The 24,441-nt window shown below is 38.9% G+C and overlaps 1 protein-coding gene across 3 annotated transcripts in view; it reads right to left on the minus strand.

Annotated features, from left to right (window-relative positions):
- The window catches only part of GFRA1 (GDNF family receptor alpha 1), a 213,988-nt gene that overhangs the window by 20,755 nt on the left and 168,792 nt on the right, over nucleotides 1–24,441 (minus strand). For all 3 annotated transcript variants that reach the window (XM_030570968.1, XM_030570969.1, XM_030570967.1), the window contains one exon: nucleotides 20,103–20,281. In XM_030570968.1, the coding sequence (XP_030426828.1) occupies nucleotides 20,103–20,281 (179 nt within the window). The remainder of the gene's footprint in view (nucleotides 1–20,102; nucleotides 20,282–24,441) is intronic.

Consider the following 24,441-nt stretch of genomic DNA (forward strand, 5'->3'; position numbering starts at 1 on the left):
AGCAGCTGTCGGTGCTGGTGAGAGTCGGTGCCGTGGCTCCTTCACGGTACCGGAGCGGTCTGGAGCCGAAGGGGCGCTCCTCACAGATGCAGACTGTTGAGCGCTCGGTACCGACGCTGCAGGGCTAAGTGCCGCCTCCATGAAGAGCTGTTTCAGTCGAAAGTCCCACTCCACTTATCAGTAAGGTGGGATTCCCCTAGGCACTTGAGGCAGGAGTCGTGGGGATCCCCTATTGGCATCGGCTTTTGGCATGCCGAGCATGGTTTGAATCCCGGTGACCTGGGCATGAGCCCAGCAACAGGGTGGAGGAAAGGGGTTAATCCTCGATTCCTGCTCAACTATATACACTAACTATATATATATACCACAACTAACACTAACTACAACTGTAAAAACTTGAACTATAAACACAATTAACAGTAAAGAACAAAGAGTAAGCTAGGGAAGTGGAGATCAGCAAAGCCGCGCTCCCCAGTTCCAACAACCGTCATGGGCGGTAAGAAGGAACTGAGGGGCCGTTGGGTCGGCAGGGGTATATATCCGGTGCCATAACTGTGCCACTCAAGGGGGGCAACCCAGCCGACCCACCGAGTGTTGCTAGGGTAAAAATCTTCCGATGAACGTGCACTGGTGTAATGCTATTTATGCTTTGTAGATTCTCACCATGAATAAGTCAGATTTTTTTTGCCGAATCAGCCCCAAAGATGCTACCTTGGAGCACAAATTTTATGTGTGGTCATTTTGCCTAACAGTATCATCCCATTTGGTACAGTAAGTACATTTTAATGGTAGATATTACCAAAACATTTCTGGTATCACTCTTCAATGCTAGGAACAAAATACATAGTAAGTATCTTACAAAATACGTAGTAAGTCTTCTTGTATGTGCATGTATTCCAATGCCAATAGACAGCTGAAACCTGGCTCATTTCTATAACCCTCTCTTATCAGGGCACAGAATGTTCATAAAGCGCAGGGAAGGCAGATTACCTGCAAAGTTCCCTTTCCTCCTCCGCACAGGGCACCTGCTGTTTGTGTTTGAGTGAAATTTGTATGCTCAAGTTTTAGGAGTAAGATAACTAAGCTGTGTGACCACACAATAGATATCTGACTCAGGACTCTGCGGAAAACAAATCCTTCCTGACTATGCATGGCCAGATACACAGATCTACAGTTAGTTTTTGAGTGAGCAGAGTACAGAATGCAATACACAGACTAAGCCGCCAAAAACAACTGACCTAGGATCTTCTGAATATCTAACCTTACATGGTGGTAGAGTAACTAGTTCTGGGTTTGCTTTCCTTTTCACTCACTCATTGATCTGAGTTAAATGACTTCATATAGCCCTAGATTCTTGTTTCATATTTTTAGGGGATATTGTGCAAGGCTCCTAATATTGTCTTTTTATGGATTTGCCTCAAGGAAACATTTTTGCATTAAGAAAGGCAGAGAAGAAAAGAGAATACTAAAAAGCATAGGCAGAATAACTTTTCCTAGCCTAATATCCTAACAACTTAGGCTCCTTGGATTTTTTGCCCCTCAGCTATAACACTGAACACCATGTAATCCAAAATCTAGTACTTTGGGATTTTATTATTAAAATCCATCATCCCAGTGATTCTCTACTGCCACCAACCCAGCGACTTATATACTAGTTATAAGTAGCATCTAGATATTGTGCACTGTAATTCACTTAAAGAAAACAAACGTGAATATAAAGCTATTAAAATCCTATTTGAATACAGTCATATTTTAACTTTAAATAAAGAAACTTCATGGTTGAAATCCTGAACCCACTGACTTTACTGGGGGCCGGGATTTCATCCCACATGTCTAAGTGCTAGTGATACTCCTGCTTTCAGTAACCCCACATATCCCGTTAGAGTTTAAACCTTAAATGCGCTACTCACAAGCAAGTTCCCATTCACATTTATCACAAAATCTCTGCACAGTTTGACATGATTGTTCACAATTGGGAGTCTCTGCTTAGGAAAAACCTAGGAGTGGCATAGCAGGTCAGGATTCAGCTGCATTGAGAGCTGGGTGGGGAAGCAAGCCAGTTGCCTGCCAAGGCTGGCTATATGATATGTACAAAGCCCCATGCTGCCAATGGAGGGGAAGGCAGAGTGGGAAAACGAGGCCATGAGTTGCCTCCACACTCCAGCAGCAGGACCAGAGGAAAGGTAACTTGCATTTCTGCAACCAGGAGGCGAAAGCAAGTTGGCTTGTTTGAACGTCTGTCTGTGGACAGACCTGAGCAGCGGCTGTGGTGCTTGTGCAAGACGCTGTTCTCCAGAATGATGCCTGGCTTAAGCAACGGATATTAATGCCTCTTTCTTGAGCACTACATTGACTCAGAAATGTTAAGGGGAAAAGAATTGTCAAACATTTGTCTAGAGAACCTACTGACCGAGTCTTTTTCAAAAGACTAAATTATTGAGGATTTTCGCATTTATTAACCATATAGTAAATCTGTGTATATGTGCATGTGTACGTACTGTGAGCATGCACGCACACACAAAATATAGTGGTCCACTTTAAAAACCTGACAATTCCCTCAAAGAAAACCTTAGATAATTAAATGGAAGCATTCACGATATTTCCTATAGTAAGTATAGGGAAGTAAATGGGAAAACTGCAGATACTAAGATAAGATTATCTATATCAGCAGTCGGCAACCTTTCAGAAGTGGTGTGCCGAGTCTTCAAATAGTCACTCTAATTTAAGGTTTCACGTGCTGTCATAAACAGATAGCTAAGGGTTAATGTTCTTTTACCTGTAAAGGGTTAACACAGGGAACCAAACACCTGACCAGAGGACCAATCAGGAAACAAGACTTTTTCAAATCTGGGTGGAGGGAAGTTTTGGATGTGAGTTCTTTTGTTCTTTGTCTTGGTTCGGTGACCCTCTCGGCTCTGAGAGTGATTTTTCTATCTCCAGACTTTCTAAGCTTCTGTTTCCAAGTTGTAAGTACACGGATAGTAAGACAATAGGTTTATATTGTTTTTTTGTATTTACATGTGTGTAGTTGCTGGAATGTGTTAAATTGTATTCTTTTTGGATAAGGCTGTTTATTCATTTTTTTCCTTTAAGCAACTGACCCTGTATATTGTCACCTTAATACAGAGACCATTTTATGTCCTTTTTCTTTCTTTTTATATAAAGCTTTCTTTTTAAGACCTGTTTGAGTGTTTTTTCACTGGCTAAGGCTAAGAAATGAAGGGAGGGGAAAAATCTCTTTGTGTTAGATTTACTAAGCCTGACTTTGCATACCCTCTGGGTGAGGGGGAAGAGATGTTAGATCTCTTGGTACTTGTGTTTCAAGGACTTGAAGCAGGGAAGGTAGAATCCCTTTGTTTAGATTCACGGAGCTTGAATCTGTATATCTCTCCAGGAACCCAGGGAGGGAACACCCGGAGGGGAAGAGGGAGAAGGGAAGTGGGTTATTTCCCTTTGTGGTGAGACTCAAGGAATCTGGGTCTTGGGGTCCCCTGGGAAGGTTTGGGGGGACCAGAGGGTATCAAGCCCTAAAATTCCTGATTGGCGCTATCAGATCTAAGCTGGTAATTAAGCTTAGGGGAATTCATGCTAGTACCCATATTTTGGACGCTAAGGTCCAGATTTGGGAATTATACTTGACACGTGTCAGTAAAATATTTAAACGTTTTTAGAAGGTCTCTTTCTTCAAGTCTATAATATATAACTAAACTATTGTTGTATGTAAAGTAAATTAAGGTTTTTAAAATGTTAAGAAGCTTCATTTAAAATTAAATTAAAATGCAGAGCCCCCCGGACCAGTGGCCAGGACCTGGGCAGTGAGAGTGCCACTGAAAATAATTTTTAGCATTAAATATACCATTCAGAATAAAATCACTCATTATATAGGAGGAAGGAACATTAACTTTTTAAAGAATGAAATACAGCTTATCCAGGTAAGACTGTAACAGGAATAACATGCATTTTCTGACAATGAGAAGGCAACAGACATTACAAGAAATCAGACAGAAGCAAAAATCCAGCACAGAAAATTTCAGCCCAAACAGGTAAGGTTTTGGCAAAAAAATTATAAGCCATTGAAAACAGGCTCTTATAAATGGGAAGTGTTAGACTACCAGCTCTGCCTGCAATAATTTATTCTTATTTTCATTAGAATAATGCTACCTTCAGTGAATCTTTCCCCATCATTTTCCAGTGAGACATTCACACTTACCATTGGTATTTTGGGTTATTAAATTCCTAGATCACTTTAATTCTTGAAAGTAAAACTAGTATCATGCTAATACTCCTTGTGAACATTTTATTTTCTACGATATACTCATGTTCCAAAGGATTTAAGTGAGGACAAAACAAAATGTTAAATCAGTCCAATAAGTCCTATCAACTGCCTTCCATTAGTTAAGCTATTCCTTATGCATCATCCTACCCCCACTGGAGTCAATAGGACTTTGATGATTTTACTTGAATGGGAGCAGAATTGAGCCCTGAGACAGGGAAAACCTGGCCCCACGCAAGTCAATGGCAACACTTCTATTCACTTTAGTGGGTCAGGATTCCACCCCAAAGACTTAGTCTGTCTCTGGTATTACAGGGTAACAATCCTCTCTCATACAAACAGTCTCACTGAAGTGAATAGAGCTATCTGAGCGAGTGAGAAATATTTATCAGAGCAGGAGTTTGTACAATCATACCTAATTTTCTATTTCCCATATTCTTTATGAGTTTGATCTTGCACCATATAAGTCAATAGGAGTTTTTACATTGACTTATATGGGAGCAGGATAAAACCCTATGTAACTTTCTAACATCTACTTGTATCTGCTATGAATAATTACTCAAATATGCTGTGGGGAAAAATGTCCTATACCACAGTTAACTTTTTGCCACAAATAAAATGCTCACTGCACACACACGTGAGCATACAAACAAAATGAATGGGCATTTTAAATTCTTAGCAATTATGCATCACATTTTGGAAAATTATGAGTCCATGATAATCAGATTATGCAAATAATTATCAGATTATGCAAAATTATATTCACAGGAAATAATTCTGTTGTTTCATTGCCCAAATCAGCCACAGAAATGATGGAAAGCTTATATTCAAGCAGAATAATGTAATGCAGAAAAATGTAAGTATCATAAATAGACAAATCCTAATATTTTGCATAGGTTCCATGTATAAGAGTGGCACTAATTGTCACCTCTGGCAGTGAGCCTCATCAGAGAGGCCAAGGATTTATGAGCATATGATTATAAAATTCCATAGTGTTTCAGATGTTTCTTTCCAGTTTTCTTTCTCTTTGAGATTCACTGCTCTGTCAGGACAGGAAAGATCTCATGTGCTCAGAGATTTTGTAATTCCTTGGTGGCTTCAAGGTGCAATATACACAAAATTTTAACATCTTTTGGGGGGGCCTACATAGAAATTATAGGGTTCTACCAGCATATACATGCTGCAGTGGAGACTCGAGTGGACTACCTGAATAGGACCTTGTTTAAAGGATTGTTGGGGCAAATGTTTTCCTGAATGTGCAGGAGCTACATTAATATTTCTGCATCTTCCAAAATACTCCCTTTAAGGCATTTGTTTATGGGTTTGTTTTTTTTAAGGTGAATATGTGCATGTGTGTGAGTCTAAGTGTTTGACTGACAGCTGTGGAGAAAGGCCCGGCTTGACAAAGACCTGGCTAGGATGATTTAGTTAGGGTTGGTCCTGCCTTGAGCAAGGGGCTGAACTAGATGACCTCCTGAGGTCTCTTCCAACTCCAATCTTCTATGACTCTTCAATTTAGTCATGAGTCAAGTACACCACAGTCAGCACAAGTGTCTCGATCCAGCTGGTAGTTCAAATCTCTGTACTCTGCTTAGTCCTTGGCCTCTTTGTTGAGACTATCAAAAAAGCACTACTAAGTGTAGCAGTGGTTTTTGTAGTGTGGACACTTGGGCCCAGATTCACAAAGGTACTCAGGTTACTAAATCTGGGGGTGAGGCGCCTAAATCCCAGTTTTAGGTGCCACTGCAATCTACAGAACTCCTGCCTGGCTGCCGGCTACCCCTTTAGGCACCTAAACTTGCTCAGTGACTACATTTTTGCAGTAAAAGTTTCCTAAGTGTCTATGTTTCTGCCCCCCAGCATGCAAATTGCTGCCGTCCTTTAGGTGCGCATGCACCTATTTCCTACCTAAGACTCAGAGCAATCCAGGGACCAGGGAAAGACAGGCATTCATCTGCCTAATTTCTGGAAGGAACCCAATCCAGTAGGTGTGCTCAGAGGCTATCTAACTCACACAAGACAGCTGTGGGAAAGGAGGACCCTCTTCCTTATAATGTTTAGCCCAATAGTAAGAGCACTCACCCAGCATGTGGGAGACCACTGGCTCAAATCCCCATTCCTCCTGATAAGGTGAAGGGATTTCAGCAGGCATCTGCCAGCTCTCAGGTGAGTGCCCTATTCACTAGTTTATGAAATATTCTGATGGGGGTCTTCCTCAATCTCTCCTAGTCAGAGCGTTCCATTTTAATTACATAATTGAATAATTAAATAGGAAATGTGCAAGAGAGAGGACTATAGCCCAGTGGTTAGGGCACTCAGCTGAGAGGTGACAGAGGCCTGCTCAAATCTCTTTTTCACATCAGGCACAGTAGGGACTTGACCCAGAGGTCTCTGATATTCCAGGTGAGTGCACTAACTACTGGGCTACCGATTATAAGGGAGGCACTCCCCCAACCATTTTTGTGTAGATCTAGGTGGAATCTGAGCATGCCTACTGGACACTGCACACAAAAATGTGGAGGGAGTGCCTATCTTTCCCGGCTTCTCCCATTGGCTAGTGTAGGCAGTTTCCTGCTTACTGTGTTGAGTTTGTGGATCCACATTCTCAGGTGCCTCTCTCTCACCATTCTTCACAGAGGGAGCCCTACACGCCCAGCCAAGGCTCTGTGGACTGCGGCGTCGTTCTTATGATTGTCTATGTGCCTAAGAGGCACTAGCATTGGCATACTTAAGGCCCTTTATGAATCCTCATCTTGACCACTAATTCAGTTGCCAGGGAGCAAAATTCATCTCTCACAGACCACCCAGCAAACTGCCTTCAGATGCCAACTATTGCTAATTACCAGTGTAGACTGGATTTTGACCAGCAACCTAAAGGTGAAAGGAGGACCTTGCCCATTATCAATCCCTGAGCCGTATACTACCCTCATTAAACTCCCATTCTGGGTATAGAGTGGAGCTGATTTTAACTGAACCAGTTCACATGTGTCTACTTATAAATAATGACCTTCATTCCTCATCTGCAATAATCATGACTATATCCTCACATCTAATCACAAACAAAATCTTCATTACAATTATTTATTGGCCAGATGACTCCTGATAAGAACATGATTCTGCAACAGGGACAAGTATACCACAGGTTGATCAGGATTCATATCTGTATAAAAAAAAAGCTAAATTTTCAAAAATGCCCTCTAAATTTGCATCTACAGTTTTGCAAAAGATGCAACAGCTTCTTCCACACACAAACCCCCTGCAAATGTATGCAAAATTGGACAAATAAGGGTATACATGATTCGAGTGCACAAATAAGATTTTACATTTATATAGAATGTTTAATCCCAAAAGACCCTAAAGAAATTAATGTATACACATCCAACTTTTTCAACTCTTTTTTTATGCTATCACATTTTGGTGGGAGGCAGCCAATAGTAAAGAGTACAGTGAACGATAACATTTGTTTAGCATATGATTATTGTAAATTTTTGCATGCATACACAAATTGAAGACACAAATTTAGGGTTAGGTTTTCAGAGTTAGATGCTTGTAACTGTATTGCATTCATCTGTGCATGCTTAGTTTATAAGACTAATTACCCAACTTGCTGGCACAAATCAGGTATTTGTCATGGCACATGATCATCTAGGCATCAAACTCACCATATGGACATACCTGAGTCACACATATACATCAAAGATTGTTAGGCACATACAAATGTATGTGTGTGTAGCTCTGACACACAAATGTATGTGTGTGTAACTCTGTACCTCTAACTTGGAATTTCTGGCCATTACCACCAAGCTGAGCCTTCTGAAAAGGTAACAACTCTCTGACAGAAGAAATACACAGTAAAATACTGCACTTAGTAATTTAGTGCCCTGACTACCTAATTCTGTTTTCAAAAGCCTATGGGGAAGGATAATCCTATAATTCTTCTGGATATACATGCTGTGTGAACCTATGAAAAAAAAATCCTGCGTTGCGCACAAGAGTCTGTTTATTTGTGGCTCACAGAGCAAGCTAAGCACACAGGAGGGCTTAACATGAGGTAGAATGGTTGAGGCCAGTCCACTGATTAGTACCAGGATCCTGTATGAAATATTTAGGACCTTATTCTCCAAAGTAAAGAATAAAATAAACAACACTTCAAACTTCCATTGATTTTGAAGGTGAGGGACTAAAATGGGTGACAGCTTCTTACGTTTCAGAACTGAATAATAGATTGAAAAAAGTGGTTTAGTGGAACGGTTTAAGGGTAGTGCAGAGATCTATTATTCAAGTGAGGCAGCTGATTAGAAGTCATAGGAGAAAAGGTCAGTAGGGAATAACACAGATTTGATTTATTGCCAGTATTTGATTGTAAATGTGCACTGAAGACTACAGGTAAAATGAGAAGACAGGTTAAAAGCAGAATAAAAACATATTTATGTTCACATCTTTTTTAGCATTAATGCTTTTTATTAAGAGTGTATGTTAGCCAATTTGGTTAAAAAAGCTGTTTTTCATTTTCTCTCCTATAAACCAGGCTCAACTATTATGAAGATATAGGCATGTATGAAGGAAGTATGTATTTCGCTCTTCTACCTATGCTACCTTTACAGCTCATGATACAATAATTTCAATGTATAGTTTAGAATGACTGTTTTCAAGTTTTTATTATATTTTAGTCATTTATGGATTCCACTCTATTTCTTTCACTTACTGCTGGTTGTGAGAAGGAAACTATTCCCATGTTGTTATTGTGTTTAATGAAAGAATTTTCATCTTATCCTTTGTATAACACCAAGGCCTTTTGTTTTCTAAAGTTTATTTTATAATAAGGCAAGTATAGGTGCAATGACTGATTAAAAAATGTCATGTATATAAACAATATCATTCTGTTATAAAGTACACCTGAAGAGAATTTACATCACTGTAATAATGGGGTTAGTCGAGTCCAAATCTACACCAGTGTAACAGTGCAGATTTGGATCTAAGGGGATTAGTTCTCCAGGCAGCCTAGCCAGCGCTGGTGTGGAGACCCTTCTTATGTTACACAGACACAGCACTACTTCCACTCAGCAAGCGACCTGCCCTTACATACAGCTCCTATTTGGGTCATGTGTGCAGAAAATCTTGTACTCAGCCTCAACACTGGAGTGAATTTCATAATAGTGTGCTCTGGTGGATTTCTTAAGTGGAGTATCAGAGGGGTAGCCATCTTAGTCTGGATCTGTAAAAGCAGCAAAGAATCCTGTGGCACCTTATAGACTAACAGATGTTTTGGAGCATGAGCTTTCGTGGGTGAATACCCACTTCGTCAGATGCATGTAGTGGAAATTTCCAGGGGCAGGTATATATATATGCAGGCAAGCTAGAGATAATAAGGTAGTTCAATCAGGGAGGATGAGGCCCTGTTCTAGCAGTTGAGGTGTGAAAACCAAGGGAGGAGAAACTGGTTTTGTAATTGGCAAGCCATTCACAGTCTTTGTTTAAACCTGAGCTGATGGTGTCAAATTTGCAGATGAACTGAAGCTCGGCAGTTTCTCTTTGAAGTCTGGTCCTGAAGTTTTTTTGCTGCAGGATGGCCACCTTAAGGTCTGCTGTAGTGTGGCCAGGGAGGTTGAAGTGTTCTCCTACAGGTATTTGTATATTGCCATTCCTAATATCTGATTTGTGTCCATTTATCCTTTTCCGTAACGACTGTCCAGTTTGGCCGATGTACATAGCAGAGGGGCATTGCTGGCATATGATGATGTACATTACATTGGTGGAGGTGCAGGTGAATGAACCGGTGATGGTGTGGCTGATCTGGTTAGGTCCTGTGATGGTGTCGCTGGTGTAGATATGTGGGCAGAGCTGGCATCGAGGTTTGTTGCATGGATTGGTTCCTGAGCTAGAGTTACTATGGTGCAGTGTGCAGTTGCTGGTGAGAGTATGTTTCAGGTTGGCAGGTTGCCTGTGGGCAAGGACTGGCCTGCCACCCAAGGCTGTGAAAGTGTGGGATCATTGTCCAGGATGGGTTGTAGATCCCTGGTGATGCGTTGGAGAGGTTTTAGTTGGGGACTGTATTATATGCATGAGCTTTCATGGGTGAATACCCACTTCGTCAGATGCATGTAGTGGAAATTTCCAGGGGCAGGTATGTGTGTGTGTGTGTGTGTGTGTGTATGTGTATGTATGTATGTATGTATGTATGTATGTATGTATGTATGTATATATATATACACACACATACACACACACCTGCCCCTGGAAATTTCCACTACATGCATCTGACGAAGTGGGTATTCACCCATGAAAGCTCATGCTCCAAAACATCTGTTAGTCTATAAGGTGCCACAGGATTCTTTGCTGCTTTTCTTAAGTGGATACGCAAAGGTAAAGTAAGAGAGCTGCAAGAAAGGAGAAGAGAGGAACAGAGGAAGAGATAGAAAGATAGAGGACGGTTAGAAAAGGGACTAGTGATTAAAGGGAGTTGCGGAATATCTGGGATCTAGAGGTGATGTACATGTCATTGGAAGGTGAGATTAATCAAAAGGGAGGATCTTTTCAATAGCATAAGAGAGCACTTTAAGAAGAGACATTAGTGTTCAGGGCTGGCATTCTAGTACTTGGCACATTGTGGCTGCCAGTATGATGGGGACATTTAGAGCTCCAGAAGTAAGATCACAAACTTCGTGCTGGAGGGGGAAATGTGGTCATGGGACCAGGATGTACTATGATAGAGATGCTGAGCACAGTTGAAACTTCCCTCACTTTGCAGAATCTGTCAATTTAGGTAAGAGGACTGTAATCAAAGCCATTAGTAGCTCATTAGGTTTTGTTCTAAGGTATGTGGAGAACAGGTGATGAAGATGCTTGTTTGATATTTGTTGTATCCTAAACCAATTTTCAGTTGAGAAGATAAGATTAGGTCATTTGTCCCATTTTTCTAGGAAAAAAATTATGAAATACACAACATCATATACCTGAATGGAGGACTTTTCAACTCCATAATATTCTTAACATTGATTCAGCCCACAACAGAAATAGCCAAATTTGGTGTCTAAAGTTAGACATCAATGGACAGCTCACAGTGCACAAAATTAAGCATGGGCTTAGGTCTTTGCAGGCTTGAGGTCTTAGACTAAGTTTTTTGGGGAAGGGTCTCCCTGCGCTATATTTGTACACTACCTACCACAATGGGGCTGTGGCTTGGAGAAGCTATTACAATATAAACAATAAATAGTAATAATAATAATGCAGGGTTCCAAATAAACACTTAATTTGGGTTACTTACATTTTTTTGTGATTAATAAGTCAAAATAATTATCAAAATGCTTAAAGAAACTATTTGTTTAATAAACAGTCAGCAAACAAAAAACTTTAATAACTGTTCTAACTCTTGATTTAAAAATACCTTTAAAAAATCACTTTAATTTTCAATAAAAAATGTAATGAAAATTTAGAAAAAGTCAGTTTTTCAGATAAAAATCATTTCTAAAAAAAGGCATTTTTTGGGGGTTGTAAAATACTTTGTAAAATTTCAACCAGCTCTGGTAACTACCAAGCTGGTCATTTTCATATGTAAGTCTTAGAGGCAAATGTCTCTATATCCAATTACTGTACCAATCTCCTGCGGAATCCACTTTCCTTACTTTGTGTATATATGTGTGTGTGTGTTTCTCTCTCTATTTGGTATACTTTCTGTGGGAGTAGATTAAATTAACTCAGTTCATTGTGGTAAAATATTATTTATTATGTACGTGGCACTCAAAGTGTGCAAAGTGGTTTACTGAACAAATAATACATAGGGTGAAATCCTAGCCCCACTGAAGTCAACTGGAGTTTACTTAGCTCTTTTGGTGCAAGGACTATCTTTTTGTTCTGTTGGTTACACTGCCCAGCACAATGGGGCCCTCGCCCATGACTCGGGCTCCTGGGCACTACTGTAACACAAATAATAATGACTTCAAAGGGACCAGGATTTTATTCAGGGTCCCCATCCCACTAGAAACCTAGATAGGTGTACTCCTTTTGCCTGAACTAGTTTTACATTGATGTAGTAATTCCACTGAGTTCACTGGAATTAGTTCTGATTTACATTGGTGTAAATGAGTCCGGAATCATGTCCAAACACCTTGTAACCAATGTTAAAATATTTAGCATATAATGTTCTTTGTACTAAGATATTAGAATTGCAGTTCGTAGTATAATGACAATATGTCTTCTATTACAGGGTGATACACTAGAATTTGTATTACTTGTAGTTATGTCCTAAAATTAAATTATAATACTGTGCACCATCTTTAAGGCCATTTTTTGCATGTTATAGTAAGTGATCTATTTTAAAGGGGAAGAATATGAAGGATTTGAATTTGGAGACAGAAATGAAAGTCACCTATTATTAAGAATACCCTTAATATGATGAACCACTGTATAAAGCAATAACACTAATTATGCATAGGCACATTTGGCATGATCAGGAATGTTCTGATCCACAGTTAGTCTTGTGATTCCTATTTTTGCAGTTATTCCTGTAAGAGGAGACTTTGTTGTAAAACAGTGAAACAACTGTGGCTTAAGGGAACGCTGCAAATGTTGCATCTGTTTTTAGTAGGAGTAATTTGCTTTCTGAGAATAGAAACTATAATCTGTCCATATCTAGCAGTTGAAATTTCAGTATTCTTTAAAGGTGTGCAGTAGATTTTGGTAAAATGGTATTTTTACAAGTCATTACATTGGTTTTTAGGAACCTCACATTTGAACAATTATTAAACTATAAAACAAAATTGCCTGATTCCTAAAACTGTAATCTGAAGTTTTACAGTCAGCTATAAAAGGCTGTATTATTATAATATACTAAAGATGCTGAGACTATTACAACTTTTAAAAAAAATGAATTGTAAAATCTTTTATTGCTGATGAAATAACTCTGAACTATTATGCACTCCAATAATATATATGTACTATATTTGGGTACACTGAAAAGTGTACAATTCACAAAAACATTATTTAAATTGTGATTGAACTATGCAAAATTGACCATCTTAATTTCTTTCTATAACAGAAGTTCCTTGAACCAGACTTCCAGTATATAATTTAAAATGTTTCATGCATTTTAGAACTAATAATTAAATATAGGGGCCAGATTTTCAAAATAGCTCTATGTGTCTAGGGCACTGATCCTCAGCTGAGGTAAACCAGTGTAGTTCCATTGAAAAAATGGTAATGGTATATGTTGATGGGCCCGCTATTAAAACACAGCAGGTTAGTCTGGGGAGGTGAAACTGAGAACAAATTGCATTTGTCATGTGAACCCCACCAACTGCCATTATCTCATTATATATAACTCTCAGATAAGAATATACAGCACCATTATTGGCAAAACCAGCACCCTTTTAAATATCATCCTGACATGGACACACAAATACACATCTATTACATCAATTCCTATGCAGAGTGATATCAAGCTAGATCCTCAGCTAGTGTAAATTGGTCTATTGAAATCAATAGACTGGGGCAAAGTAAATTGCATACTGAGAAATCAATATTTATCCACCAGCCTCACGAGGCCAAATTCATGCATGGATTGATTATGCTGACTTTGAAATAGTTATGCTAAGATGGTCTATTTTGTTTACTTCTGAAACCAGTTCTGGCTGCTAAAGTTAAGAGCAAGTCTAAGCTAAACTACATTCTTTTTTGGAAATCATGATGCATTATTTAGTCTCAAGTATCAGTATACCTGCTTTCACACCTAGGAACATGGGAATTGTGTCTGATGCAGTATGACAAAGTCCATCTAGTCTAATTTCCTGTCTTTTCTAGTGGCAAGCACCAGGCGCTTCAGAGGAAGACGTCAGACCACTACAGTAAGCAACTGTGAAACTAAATAGGACGTATTTTAATTATTGGGGAAAACTTCTGAGTTCTGATTCTTCTGTTTACGCTGAGGGAAATCAGGAGAAACTTTACTGAGGTCAATAGTGTTGGAAGTAGGAAATCAGCCTCTTTATTGGGAAAACACAGAATTCAGATCACTACTGTCTAAATTAGAAGATTAACTATGAAATTTTAGATTATCTTTGGCTGTCAGCAGGGCCGGTGCTTCCATTTAGGTGACCGAGGCGGTCTCCTAGGGAGCCAGGATTTTGAGGGGGGCGGCAATTTGGCGGCAGGGGGTCCATCCGCGCTCCGGGTCTTCGGCGGCGGGTCCTTCACTCGCTCTGGGACCCACCGCTGAAGTGCACCAAAGACTAGGAGCGCGGAAGGACCCCCTCGCCGCTGAATTGCCGCCAACCTGGAGCATGGAAGGACCCCTGCCTAGGGCGCCAAAAACCCTGGTGCCGCTCCTGGCTGTCAGATACTAATATTAAAATGCAAAGCACACAGGGCTTCTTTAGGTAAAACATAATTGCTGCTGAGCCAAATTAAAAGATGATCCTTTTGAGAAGAAAAACTGCCAATACGTGTTCTATAAATCATTTGTGCCAGCAGGGTGACCCCATTATGTCAGCTAATACTGGAAATACAGGAGGTAAATTTAAATCTTCTAGTATGAAACATTTAATCAATATTCTAAATGTTTTTCTTACAATTTATTCAGGCAGAGAAATGGGACCATTACCATCCTGTTAATCTTTTGCCACAGTCTAGAACTTTCTGAATGGTTAAAATGTCTGGAAGAAGATAGCTAAAAAAGTGTTTTCTTGAAGGATGGAGCTGGAAGGGCATTTGAACAGATACCGTCACCCCTTGCTTGTTCTTTGCAAAATGGCAAAGAAGCAGAAAAAACAGGAGACCATGTAGAAGGGCTGGAAGGTGAGAGTAGCAGTCAGACAAAGTACTTCAGCACAGAGGAATAAAGTTCAGTGTGTCTTTATTCAGAGCACAGCCTCAGTATTTGTACTGTTCCCACATCAACAAAACACCTACATGCTCACTGTGCTTCCTATTTATGTTCACCCACCACCAAATTACCAATCCATGAAGCTGCACACCTGTTGCAGCTTGATATTCAGAGCACTACACTATAGCTTTTAACCCTCTACTAATACCTACTTTACAGAAATATTATTTATCATTTATGTACTGGCAAACATTAAATAATTATAGACAGGATTCTGCCTGCAAGCACTGGACAGAAACTGATTGGTGCTGAGCACCTGCAACACTCTGGCCTCTGAGTAAAGAGTATAGTTAAGTGCTTCATTTGCATGATGTAAATTGTGCATTGGCCTCAGTCTCCTCAAACTCCGGTGTTGCCAAATCTTGTGATTTTATCACAAGTCTTGCAATATTTGGTGACTTTCTTAAAGCCTCGGCTCCTGGAGTCATGGGAATACATGAAAATCTGTATTTAAAAAAGCTTTCATTTAAAAAAAAGGTTGCCTGCAGCCCTCATTTGCTGAGGAGAAAAGCTTGAAAATGTGACTCAAGTGTATTGTAAAGACTCAAAAACCAGATGGCAAATAAAAAAGCACCCCACATTATTTTTTTAATTTCATTATTTTAAGCAAATATCATGATGGTTTGTTTCTGACAATCTCTGAACGCTTGAAGTTGACATTACTGAAATATTCCCATTTCCTTCTGCCTTTTTTAATACATGCTTTTGAGAGTACAAGAACAAGTGCACAAGAAGCCCCAGGAGTATTTGCCCTCAGTCTGAAGGGCCATGCTTTGTATTGAATTATATTTGCATCCACTGTCCATATTTGTACAGGAGCACAAAAATCTTAACACTCCCTTCAACATGCTGTACAAGGGCTTGAAGGATCCAGGCCTTTATAATGAATGCCCTAAGGGAAACTGCAACTGATTGGAAAGCAGCTGCTGTTTGTTCAAAATTTTGGTGAAAACACAGCAATTTCTGTTAAATTAACACAATCTTCAGTTACAACATATTTACTAAAACTTTCCACCTCTCTCCACAAAAGTCATTATTAATTCTTCTTGTTTTGTATTTACTGATATCATGGATCAGATGTATACAATCATTCATATATCATTTAAATATCATCTTTCTATGACCATTTATTTCTATGTGGTTGTCCTGCCAAACTTCTTTATTGGCCTCACCTTGGCCCTCTATACATCCAAAGACATCAGGAAGCAGGATTTAATATTAAATCTTGAGCAGACGCATAGCACCAATGGAGATATGCTGGGCTGAAGTGAGAGGTGACCAGATGTCCTGATTTTATAGGGACAGTTCTGATATTCTGGGCTTTGTCTTATGTAGGTGCCTATTATTCTTCTGCTCCCGGCCCAATTTTACACATTTGCTAACTGATCACATCAAGTACTGGAAACAGGTTATGCAGAAGAACTAGACTAGGTGCCAAAGATGGCAGTGAAAGAGAACTAAACATGGAGAAAAGCCACGAGAAAGCTTTTTTAAGTATTATTTGAAAACAATTCGTCCACACAAGGCTCAAGCTACTAGTACTCATAATTTTCTTTTCTCTCCTTTTCATGTGCGTTTTGTACACAATATTTTATGGTCTGATCCCTTGAGTGCTGAACAGCAATTATAAAGTGCTGAGCATTTTATACAGATCTAGACACTGCTCACTTTATTTTTTATTTTATTTTTTGCCTGCATTGGGGAATGTCCCTAGAATCAGGGTATATTGAAGTGCTTATAAATATTGTTGAAGTCAAGTGTCCACCTGATAAACATGAAGTACTGAGATAATTTTGGGACATAATAGAATATATTATGCTAACGAAGTAATTCACTTGCAAACTAGCAGAAAATCTAAAGCAAAAGCCTCCATCAGAAGTCAACATTTCAGTATTTCAATTTGAAAAAGAAATTACAAGAATATTATAATTCAAGAACCTGGAGAGTCTCTGTAAGTGGTAATTTTACCTGAACAATTTTAAAATGATATCACTATAGCAAAAAATGATTTTAAACCTCCAAAAATATTTGAAGTAAATACTGACTTTAGATAAATAGCAAGTATATATTTTGTTTAAACATCTCCAGCATTTCTAGCACCTCAGAAATGTGTGTACACCAGAGAGCATACAAATTGATGAAACCATTAATGTCTTTTCCATATGACATTGAAGAAGTCAGAAAAAATGTACCAACAATAGCTCAGCCAGTGTCATTCTTGTTACTAATATGATTGCCAATTATTTCTGACATGGCAGTTTGGCAGGCTACCTGATGCTCTATATTTTACAACCTCAGGAGGTTAGTACTTAGTCATTTCTATGACATTTTATACTAATCAATTCATTTCTCACCCCACCCCTCCTTTGGGTTGTATAACTCCCCCCTCCTCCCCCAAAAAACAACAACCCTGTACCTACTATGATCTGAAGACTTATCTGAATGATCATTTTCATTTTCTTTTCAAATGTAATTGTCTTGTTGTATTGATACTTTTGCCTTTAATTCTTCTTTTCATAATTTTTATGCTGTATTCTTTTTTTTTTTTTTTAAAGAGTCTTCATCTCTAACACTAAGACTATAACAAAGCCCCTTAGAGTGCTCCAGTAGTGCTAGTGCAGCTTCCGAAAAATATTACAAAGGAAAACTTCCTCTGGGAAGTGATCATATGAACAATACAGCTTGTCAAAATGTACTACAAATGTCTCCACTACCTTGGTTCCTTTATAATATTTTAGAGTTTAAGTCTCATATTCAAAGTACCACCACATTGCCTGACAAATGTATGTTTAATAAAAAACAACATTTGATTGGTTTAAACTTTCCATTATTAAACATTTGGTTTAAGTTATGGGGCAAGGAGGGTTCTGATACTGGAATGTTACATCTCATAAAAGATAAAGCTGTTTGGCTCAGATAACTTCAGGTATTTCTGAAAATGGATATGGCTACATTCTGAACACTAGCAGATCAGTTCTGTGAGGTTCACTGTTCTCCACAGAGACATTTATGCCTATGTCACTCCTGACCTACCCGTAGCAGTGGTACTTGTAAAGTGAAGATATTACCCCGAACAGTGCTGAATGACTGAGATGATAATGTGACTTTTTAAATGCTAGAGGACTGGGGTAGGGGGGGAGGGAAGACACTGGAGGCTAATTCAAAATGGCTTGATTTTCAAAGGTGTTGAGCATTCAGAACTCCAACTGAAATCAATGGGATTTGAGATAGTCTGCCAATCCAATATTTATTTTGCGTAGCACGGAGAGGCCCTGATCTGCCAGGGGCAGTACAAACAGGGAATATAGACATGATCCCTGCTCTAAAGAAGAAATACTCATCAATGCAACTTATTAAATATAATATGAAGTGAGTTAATGTTTTTGCCATGAATTCTTTGTTTTTAAACACAAGAATTCAGAAGTCCATTTTTAATAGTTGTATTTCTTTTTTAACATGAATATTTTTTTCAGATCAAGTGGCTAATGCCTAAGTAAATACATCCCTTTTTAATTGGCAATAACTTACAGAGCTTGACTAATAATGAAAATACAGATATGCAAAATCAGAGTTAAAAAAAGAAGAGAAAGCAATTCTCACCATCATTAACCCCAATATATCTTCCAAGTAAATGACACCTGTGAAATGTATGAGGTATATATGAAGTTTGCCCACTTGACGTGCCAAGTAAAGGGAGAAATTAAAAGGAGTTGTTGATGGGGAAATGGTATTAGAAAAGTGAGGGAGCAGAATAAAGGCTGGGAAAATCTTGAGATGTATAAATTGTACCTGGAAATAAATGTGGACACTGATATTTTATGACGGTAAGAATACAACAATTAAACATTTTATAAGTAAGAAAAATATAAAAGCGATCTCATAGGGAAACAATGACGGTAAGTTCTTGGATGGTTTAGACACAAATCCTGCATTTTGGCGGGGGGTGAGGGTAGACTTGATGATCCTTGCAGTCCCTTCTAACCCTAACTATGATTCATAGTTTGGATGTCCAGTGTAAAACCAAATTCATGTCAGATAGGAACTTTAATAACAAAGCTGAAAGCAGTTCATTTGTGTCACATGGCTATTGTCCCATTGTGTAGACAAAACTAAAAGTGGGCCAAGCAGATCTCCTCCTTGAGCAAAGTCAGTATCTTTAAACAACCAGAAATCTTTATAATACAGGATTCATAAAATCCTCTGGCCTAGAGATGTTTTCAGTTTACATTTTCTTTCACCTCATGTTCTCCCCTGCCAAAATTTTGTGGTTCTTTCCTGCCCAAATTCTGTAATCTTCTGATAGCTGCATTTATGACCTTGGGCAAGTGATTAGCCCCTTTAAAATTCAGAATCAATGCCACACCATAAATTGACTAACTGAAGCAGGACATTGGGCCCAATTCAGAGGGAAGTATGCCTAATTTAGATAGTTTTCCGCTTTCCCATGTCAGTTATACCAACGTACACGCTTATGTTCACATTCACTTAGTTTAAATGAGTCTACGTCAATGTAACTAACGTGATGAAGGGCCAAGAAGATGATGCAAGGTACACTAGTTAACACTCAGTGTAACCTTTGAATTTGAATGATTGAATGCATCATCTCTATTTGGTCTATATTGGCTGGGTAGCAGGCATGCCAATTCCATATTCAAAGCTGTGGTTCCACTAAATAACTATGTCCTGTTCCTGGGTTACTGTACCAGTACAACCTATTCATATTTATGTTTCTTATTTAAAATAAGAGTGTCTAAAATATTACAAAATATGGGGTAAATAACCTCAACATTAGAATCAACGGAGCAGAACACGGGTTAATTCAAGTGTATCCGGGTATCTGTATACGTATGCAGTAGGCAGGGGTGACAGATTCTATATCAATAACAATTTCCTTCTTTCCATTTTGCACATTTATATTGCTATCTTGGTGTAGCACTTATGAAGCAATCTTACCTGCAGATTTGCACATGCTGGTAAATCATTGTGGGTGGATATTTCATTGTTGGTGCTCTCTGAGCCCATGCTTTTAAATCTGGAAGCTGTCGTAGTTGTTGCTGTGGTGGTTTGTACTGGTAGGATTGGCTGCCACACAGTCACATCTGTACCATTGCCGAAGGCCTGAATTGCATTTTCTGCAGAAAACAATTATAGAGAAAATTCTGCATATAAACCAATGCCACAAACAGAGAATTGGCATTAAAAAAAACCCTGATGCCATAGAACAGAAATAACTTCAAAAATGCTCTCCCATGCAAAATCTTGTCCTTATTCGTTCAAACTCACATTTTTATCTTGAAAAGCTAGTTTCAATGTATTTTGAATACATGCCAGAAATGTGAATTTTGGGGCCACAGGTTTATCTACTGATAAATTCTCCCTGAAATATTTTCAGCCATTCTTTATGGAAGCGCAAAACCCTAAATCTTCTGTGAGCAAATCAGCATGCCATTCCCAAGCTTCAAAAAATGTAACTGTTGAGACTTGAGGTACAATATGAATGTTATGTCCTAATTCTGACAGATTATATTATGCAACAAGCCAAACATAAATAGCAGGCAATATATTGACTTCTTTCCACAGCTTGTTTTTAAAACCGATGTGCCCATAAACAAGGGACTGTTTAACTAAAATGATCTTTCCCTTCCAGTTTCCAAACAAAATCTACAAAACAAAGTGAGAGAAGTGTGCTTAAACTAAAAGTTTAAATATAAAGGGTAAAAAGCTTATCAATTTCATGGGATTAAAGAGTGTGTTTATGGCAAGGGTAAATTGATTGTGTGGGGTTTTTTTATGCAAATAAACAGAAAAACAGTTTTTAATCAAGTCTTTGGGGATTCAGCATGGATTTAGGGATTTCTTATTCCACACACTGTATAAGAAATCAAACAATTTCACATGGGACTTGAATGGGGAAGTTATTAACAAAACTCTTCACTGGCATCCATCTCACTATAAAATAATTTACATTAACCCCTCATCTTAGAAAGAAGCAATTTATTCTAGAATTTGATTTTAGCGTTCCAACAAACAGAAATTGATTCATAAAAAAGGCATTACAATTGGTTGGACTGATAGGGGGCAAAGCGAGAACAGTATGAAAGGATTTTCCTGTCCAGCATTCTCTCTTAAACAAGGTAAGCTGCAGTATTTTTCACCAAGTAAATAGCATAGGAGACCAAATAATTATTTAAATTAAATAGTGTGCTGTAGGAGAAGTTACAGGAGAATATGGAGGCATCCTCTAATTTTAAAAATAAAAGTACCCTCGTCATGCATCTGACGAAGTGGGTATTCACCCACAAAAGCTCATGCTCCAATATGTCTGTTAGTCTATAAGGTGCCACAGGACTCTCTGCTAAAATTACCCATATAACTCTCTCTTCTTTTTTCCTCCTTCTGTGTTTCTATATTTTTGTAACCATGTGCATGATTTTTACAACTATAACACAGCAGATGAACATAATAAGACTAAGATGTCATGGCAAACATTGAACTGCCCTAGCAGATGGCTGACTGTTTCAATCATCTGTATTAACTCACCTTTGTTATGTCTTTTCCCCTTGCTTGCCAGTTCTTCCCCTCTACTCCACCATCTAGTATGTATGCCCATATCGCTCAAAACACTTAAATTACCCAGGGGTGTAAATCCCATTGAATTTGGTGGGATTATCCAATGCACAAGTATACACAAGATCAAGGCCATAGCGTGTAGAATAAGCAACACTGTGCGTATTATAAGAATATTTAAAATATTAATAAAAAACGTTTAATAAAGGACTTTAGGATTTGAAATAGGCCAACCTCTTTTAAAAGGTGCCACAGTTGGGAGTTATAACAGAATTAAAGGAACACTGGTTGGGATTCCAAAATGTACTATCATTTACGCCTTGGAAATCTGGGCTTCTGGCTTTTTAAATACTGGCCATTTTCATGTAAGGCCCAGATTCTGCAAACACACATGCATAACTGTATGGATGTGAGTAGTCCTGCTGAACTAAAAAGAAATACTCACATGTGTTAAGTAAAGTGCATTTCTTTTTACTTCAGCAGGACTACTAACAATCATACAGTTATGCATGTGTGTTTGATGGATCGGGACCTATAATTCTTCATTTTCCAACCACAGAATACATGTGAATAACCCTGCACTTAAAAATTAGAACTGATTTTTTTTAGTCTCTGTTCTGAAACAAATGTTTTCCCCCCTATGCTGAAAGGCCATTTATGAAAAGACACGAGAACACTTTTTCTCCCTCTGTGAAATGCTACTAAACTGGGAACACCTTTAATTTTAATTTTTTCCATGAAAAAGAGGTTTCCCTGCAAGGGTAAGTATAATTTTTCTCACAGTGACCTCAAATTTCACTGTTTTATTGTCATTAAACTTTTTATTCCGGCAGGGACAAAGGGATGGGTGTACACTTAAAGTCTAAAAGGAACTTGTAACATGATAGTAATGACTAATGAACACATTTACAAATTAGCAAAATATGAAATGTTATAGAGGCAGTTTGGAGAAAGAATGGATGCTATACAGGTCCCGTCTCATTCAGAATCCCACTCGGAACTGATTGCTTAACCAATGATCTACGTTAACCTTTCCCGTGTAGCAATCCTTCCAAGGCTTTTAACAAATAGGGCTCAATTCCGTCATCGTTTCTGCACACAGAACTCCTGATACTTAATGGAAGTATTGCATGTTGAGAGACTGTTGGGTAGAGGCAAAAGATAAAAATGGTCTTAGGGCAGTCAACATCTTTGATGGTGTGGAGAGTACTAACACTGCCTGCCCAGCTAGAACAGGTATAAATAACAGCGTATACAATGAGGCACTGCTTAAGTGAGTAATGTAGAGTAGAGTGCCCTACACATCTGAACACAAGGGTATATATCCTACACAGCTCTTCACATGTTCAAGCAGAGCCTCACCCATCCACACTGCTATTTTCAGCAGTGTAGTGTCCTGCTGCCTTCCCATCTCCAGAGCCTTTCCCCACTGCACTGAAAGAAGCAAGCAGTGGTGAAAGGCTCTGGCAGGGGTAAGACAGGCAGGGAAAGGCTCTGGCAGTGGGGAGCTTTTGGAGCCTTTCACTGAGGCATGTAGCTACACATATTCTACAAACCACTGCAAAATTCTTAGAAACAACGGCTTAGAGAAGTGCAGGGTCTTTGATACCTCAGTGATGGAATTTCACTATAACTCTCCTATCCCCAACTAGAGAATGCGCTACCTCAGATCCACTGCTAATATAAAACTTTCTGGGGTTTGTTTTTTTAAGCGGTGACCAAGTTTGTGTGATGTATGACTCCTCTGACTACCTTAAATGTTGTATTGCCCTACTGCAGTGAAACACTTTCTCTGAAATTCAAATTCTGGTGTACGCTCCCTATCATTGAGTTATAAGGCTGCTGGTGAAAGGAAGCCTACCAAAACTGATTTCTCAGAGACCCTCAACTGAAAGTAAGTTGAGCTATTAAAACCATAATGTAACAATCTCAATGAAATTGCGGTATCAGGATCTCATTGTGAACAAGATCATTTGAGTGAAGTTTATGACCAAAGTTCAAGAATCTGAGAAACTATTGATAATAAAACCCCAATTCATATATATCTATATGAAACCCTTCATAGTCTATTTCTCACATTATACACAACTGTAACGTGCTTGGATGCTCTGCAAGAACGAGGCCCACACACACTGTGAGTTATTTGGCTTTAATGAAGGTAAAGTGACACATTCGCAACGGGGACCCTGGGCGTTGCTGTCACTTTGGCGGGGAACCCAGCACCGAAGCTCAGCTTGGCCTGGGTTGGAGTCCAAAGGCGGGACTGGGAGCATACAGCTATATAGACATAATACAAAAGCAACTTATACATATGCAAAAAGGGACTTTTTACAGGCTATGTTCATCCCTTGGCCAAAGGCCAGGGACTGTCCACGGGTGGTGTACGCCCTTTGGCCTAAGGCCATACAAGCTAGTTTTAACCAGTTAAAAGCAAGCTATATCTGGCATGCCGTGTTTTACAACGATCGGCCACTTAGCAAGCAGGGGCTTTTTACAAGGCCGCCGAGAAAGCGGAAATACCCTAGCTAGGCCGTGACACAGTCTTCTGCAGTCCCCTACAACAACTAACTTAGATCTTGCAATTTTCTGGTAGAGACCTTCCCTGATGGCCACCCAAAATATCTGTGAGCAGAAGAATTTTTCCACATTATGTACCACTGTTATTTGGAATTATCTCCCACAGTTTCTCATGTTTACAAGCTTGGCTGTGAATGGCATATCAGGT

The sequence above is a fragment of the Gopherus evgoodei genome, chromosome 7 (assembly GCF_007399415.2).
Source record: "Gopherus evgoodei ecotype Sinaloan lineage chromosome 7, rGopEvg1_v1.p, whole genome shotgun sequence".
NCBI classification, from domain to species: Eukaryota; Metazoa; Chordata; order Testudines; family Testudinidae; genus Gopherus; species Gopherus evgoodei.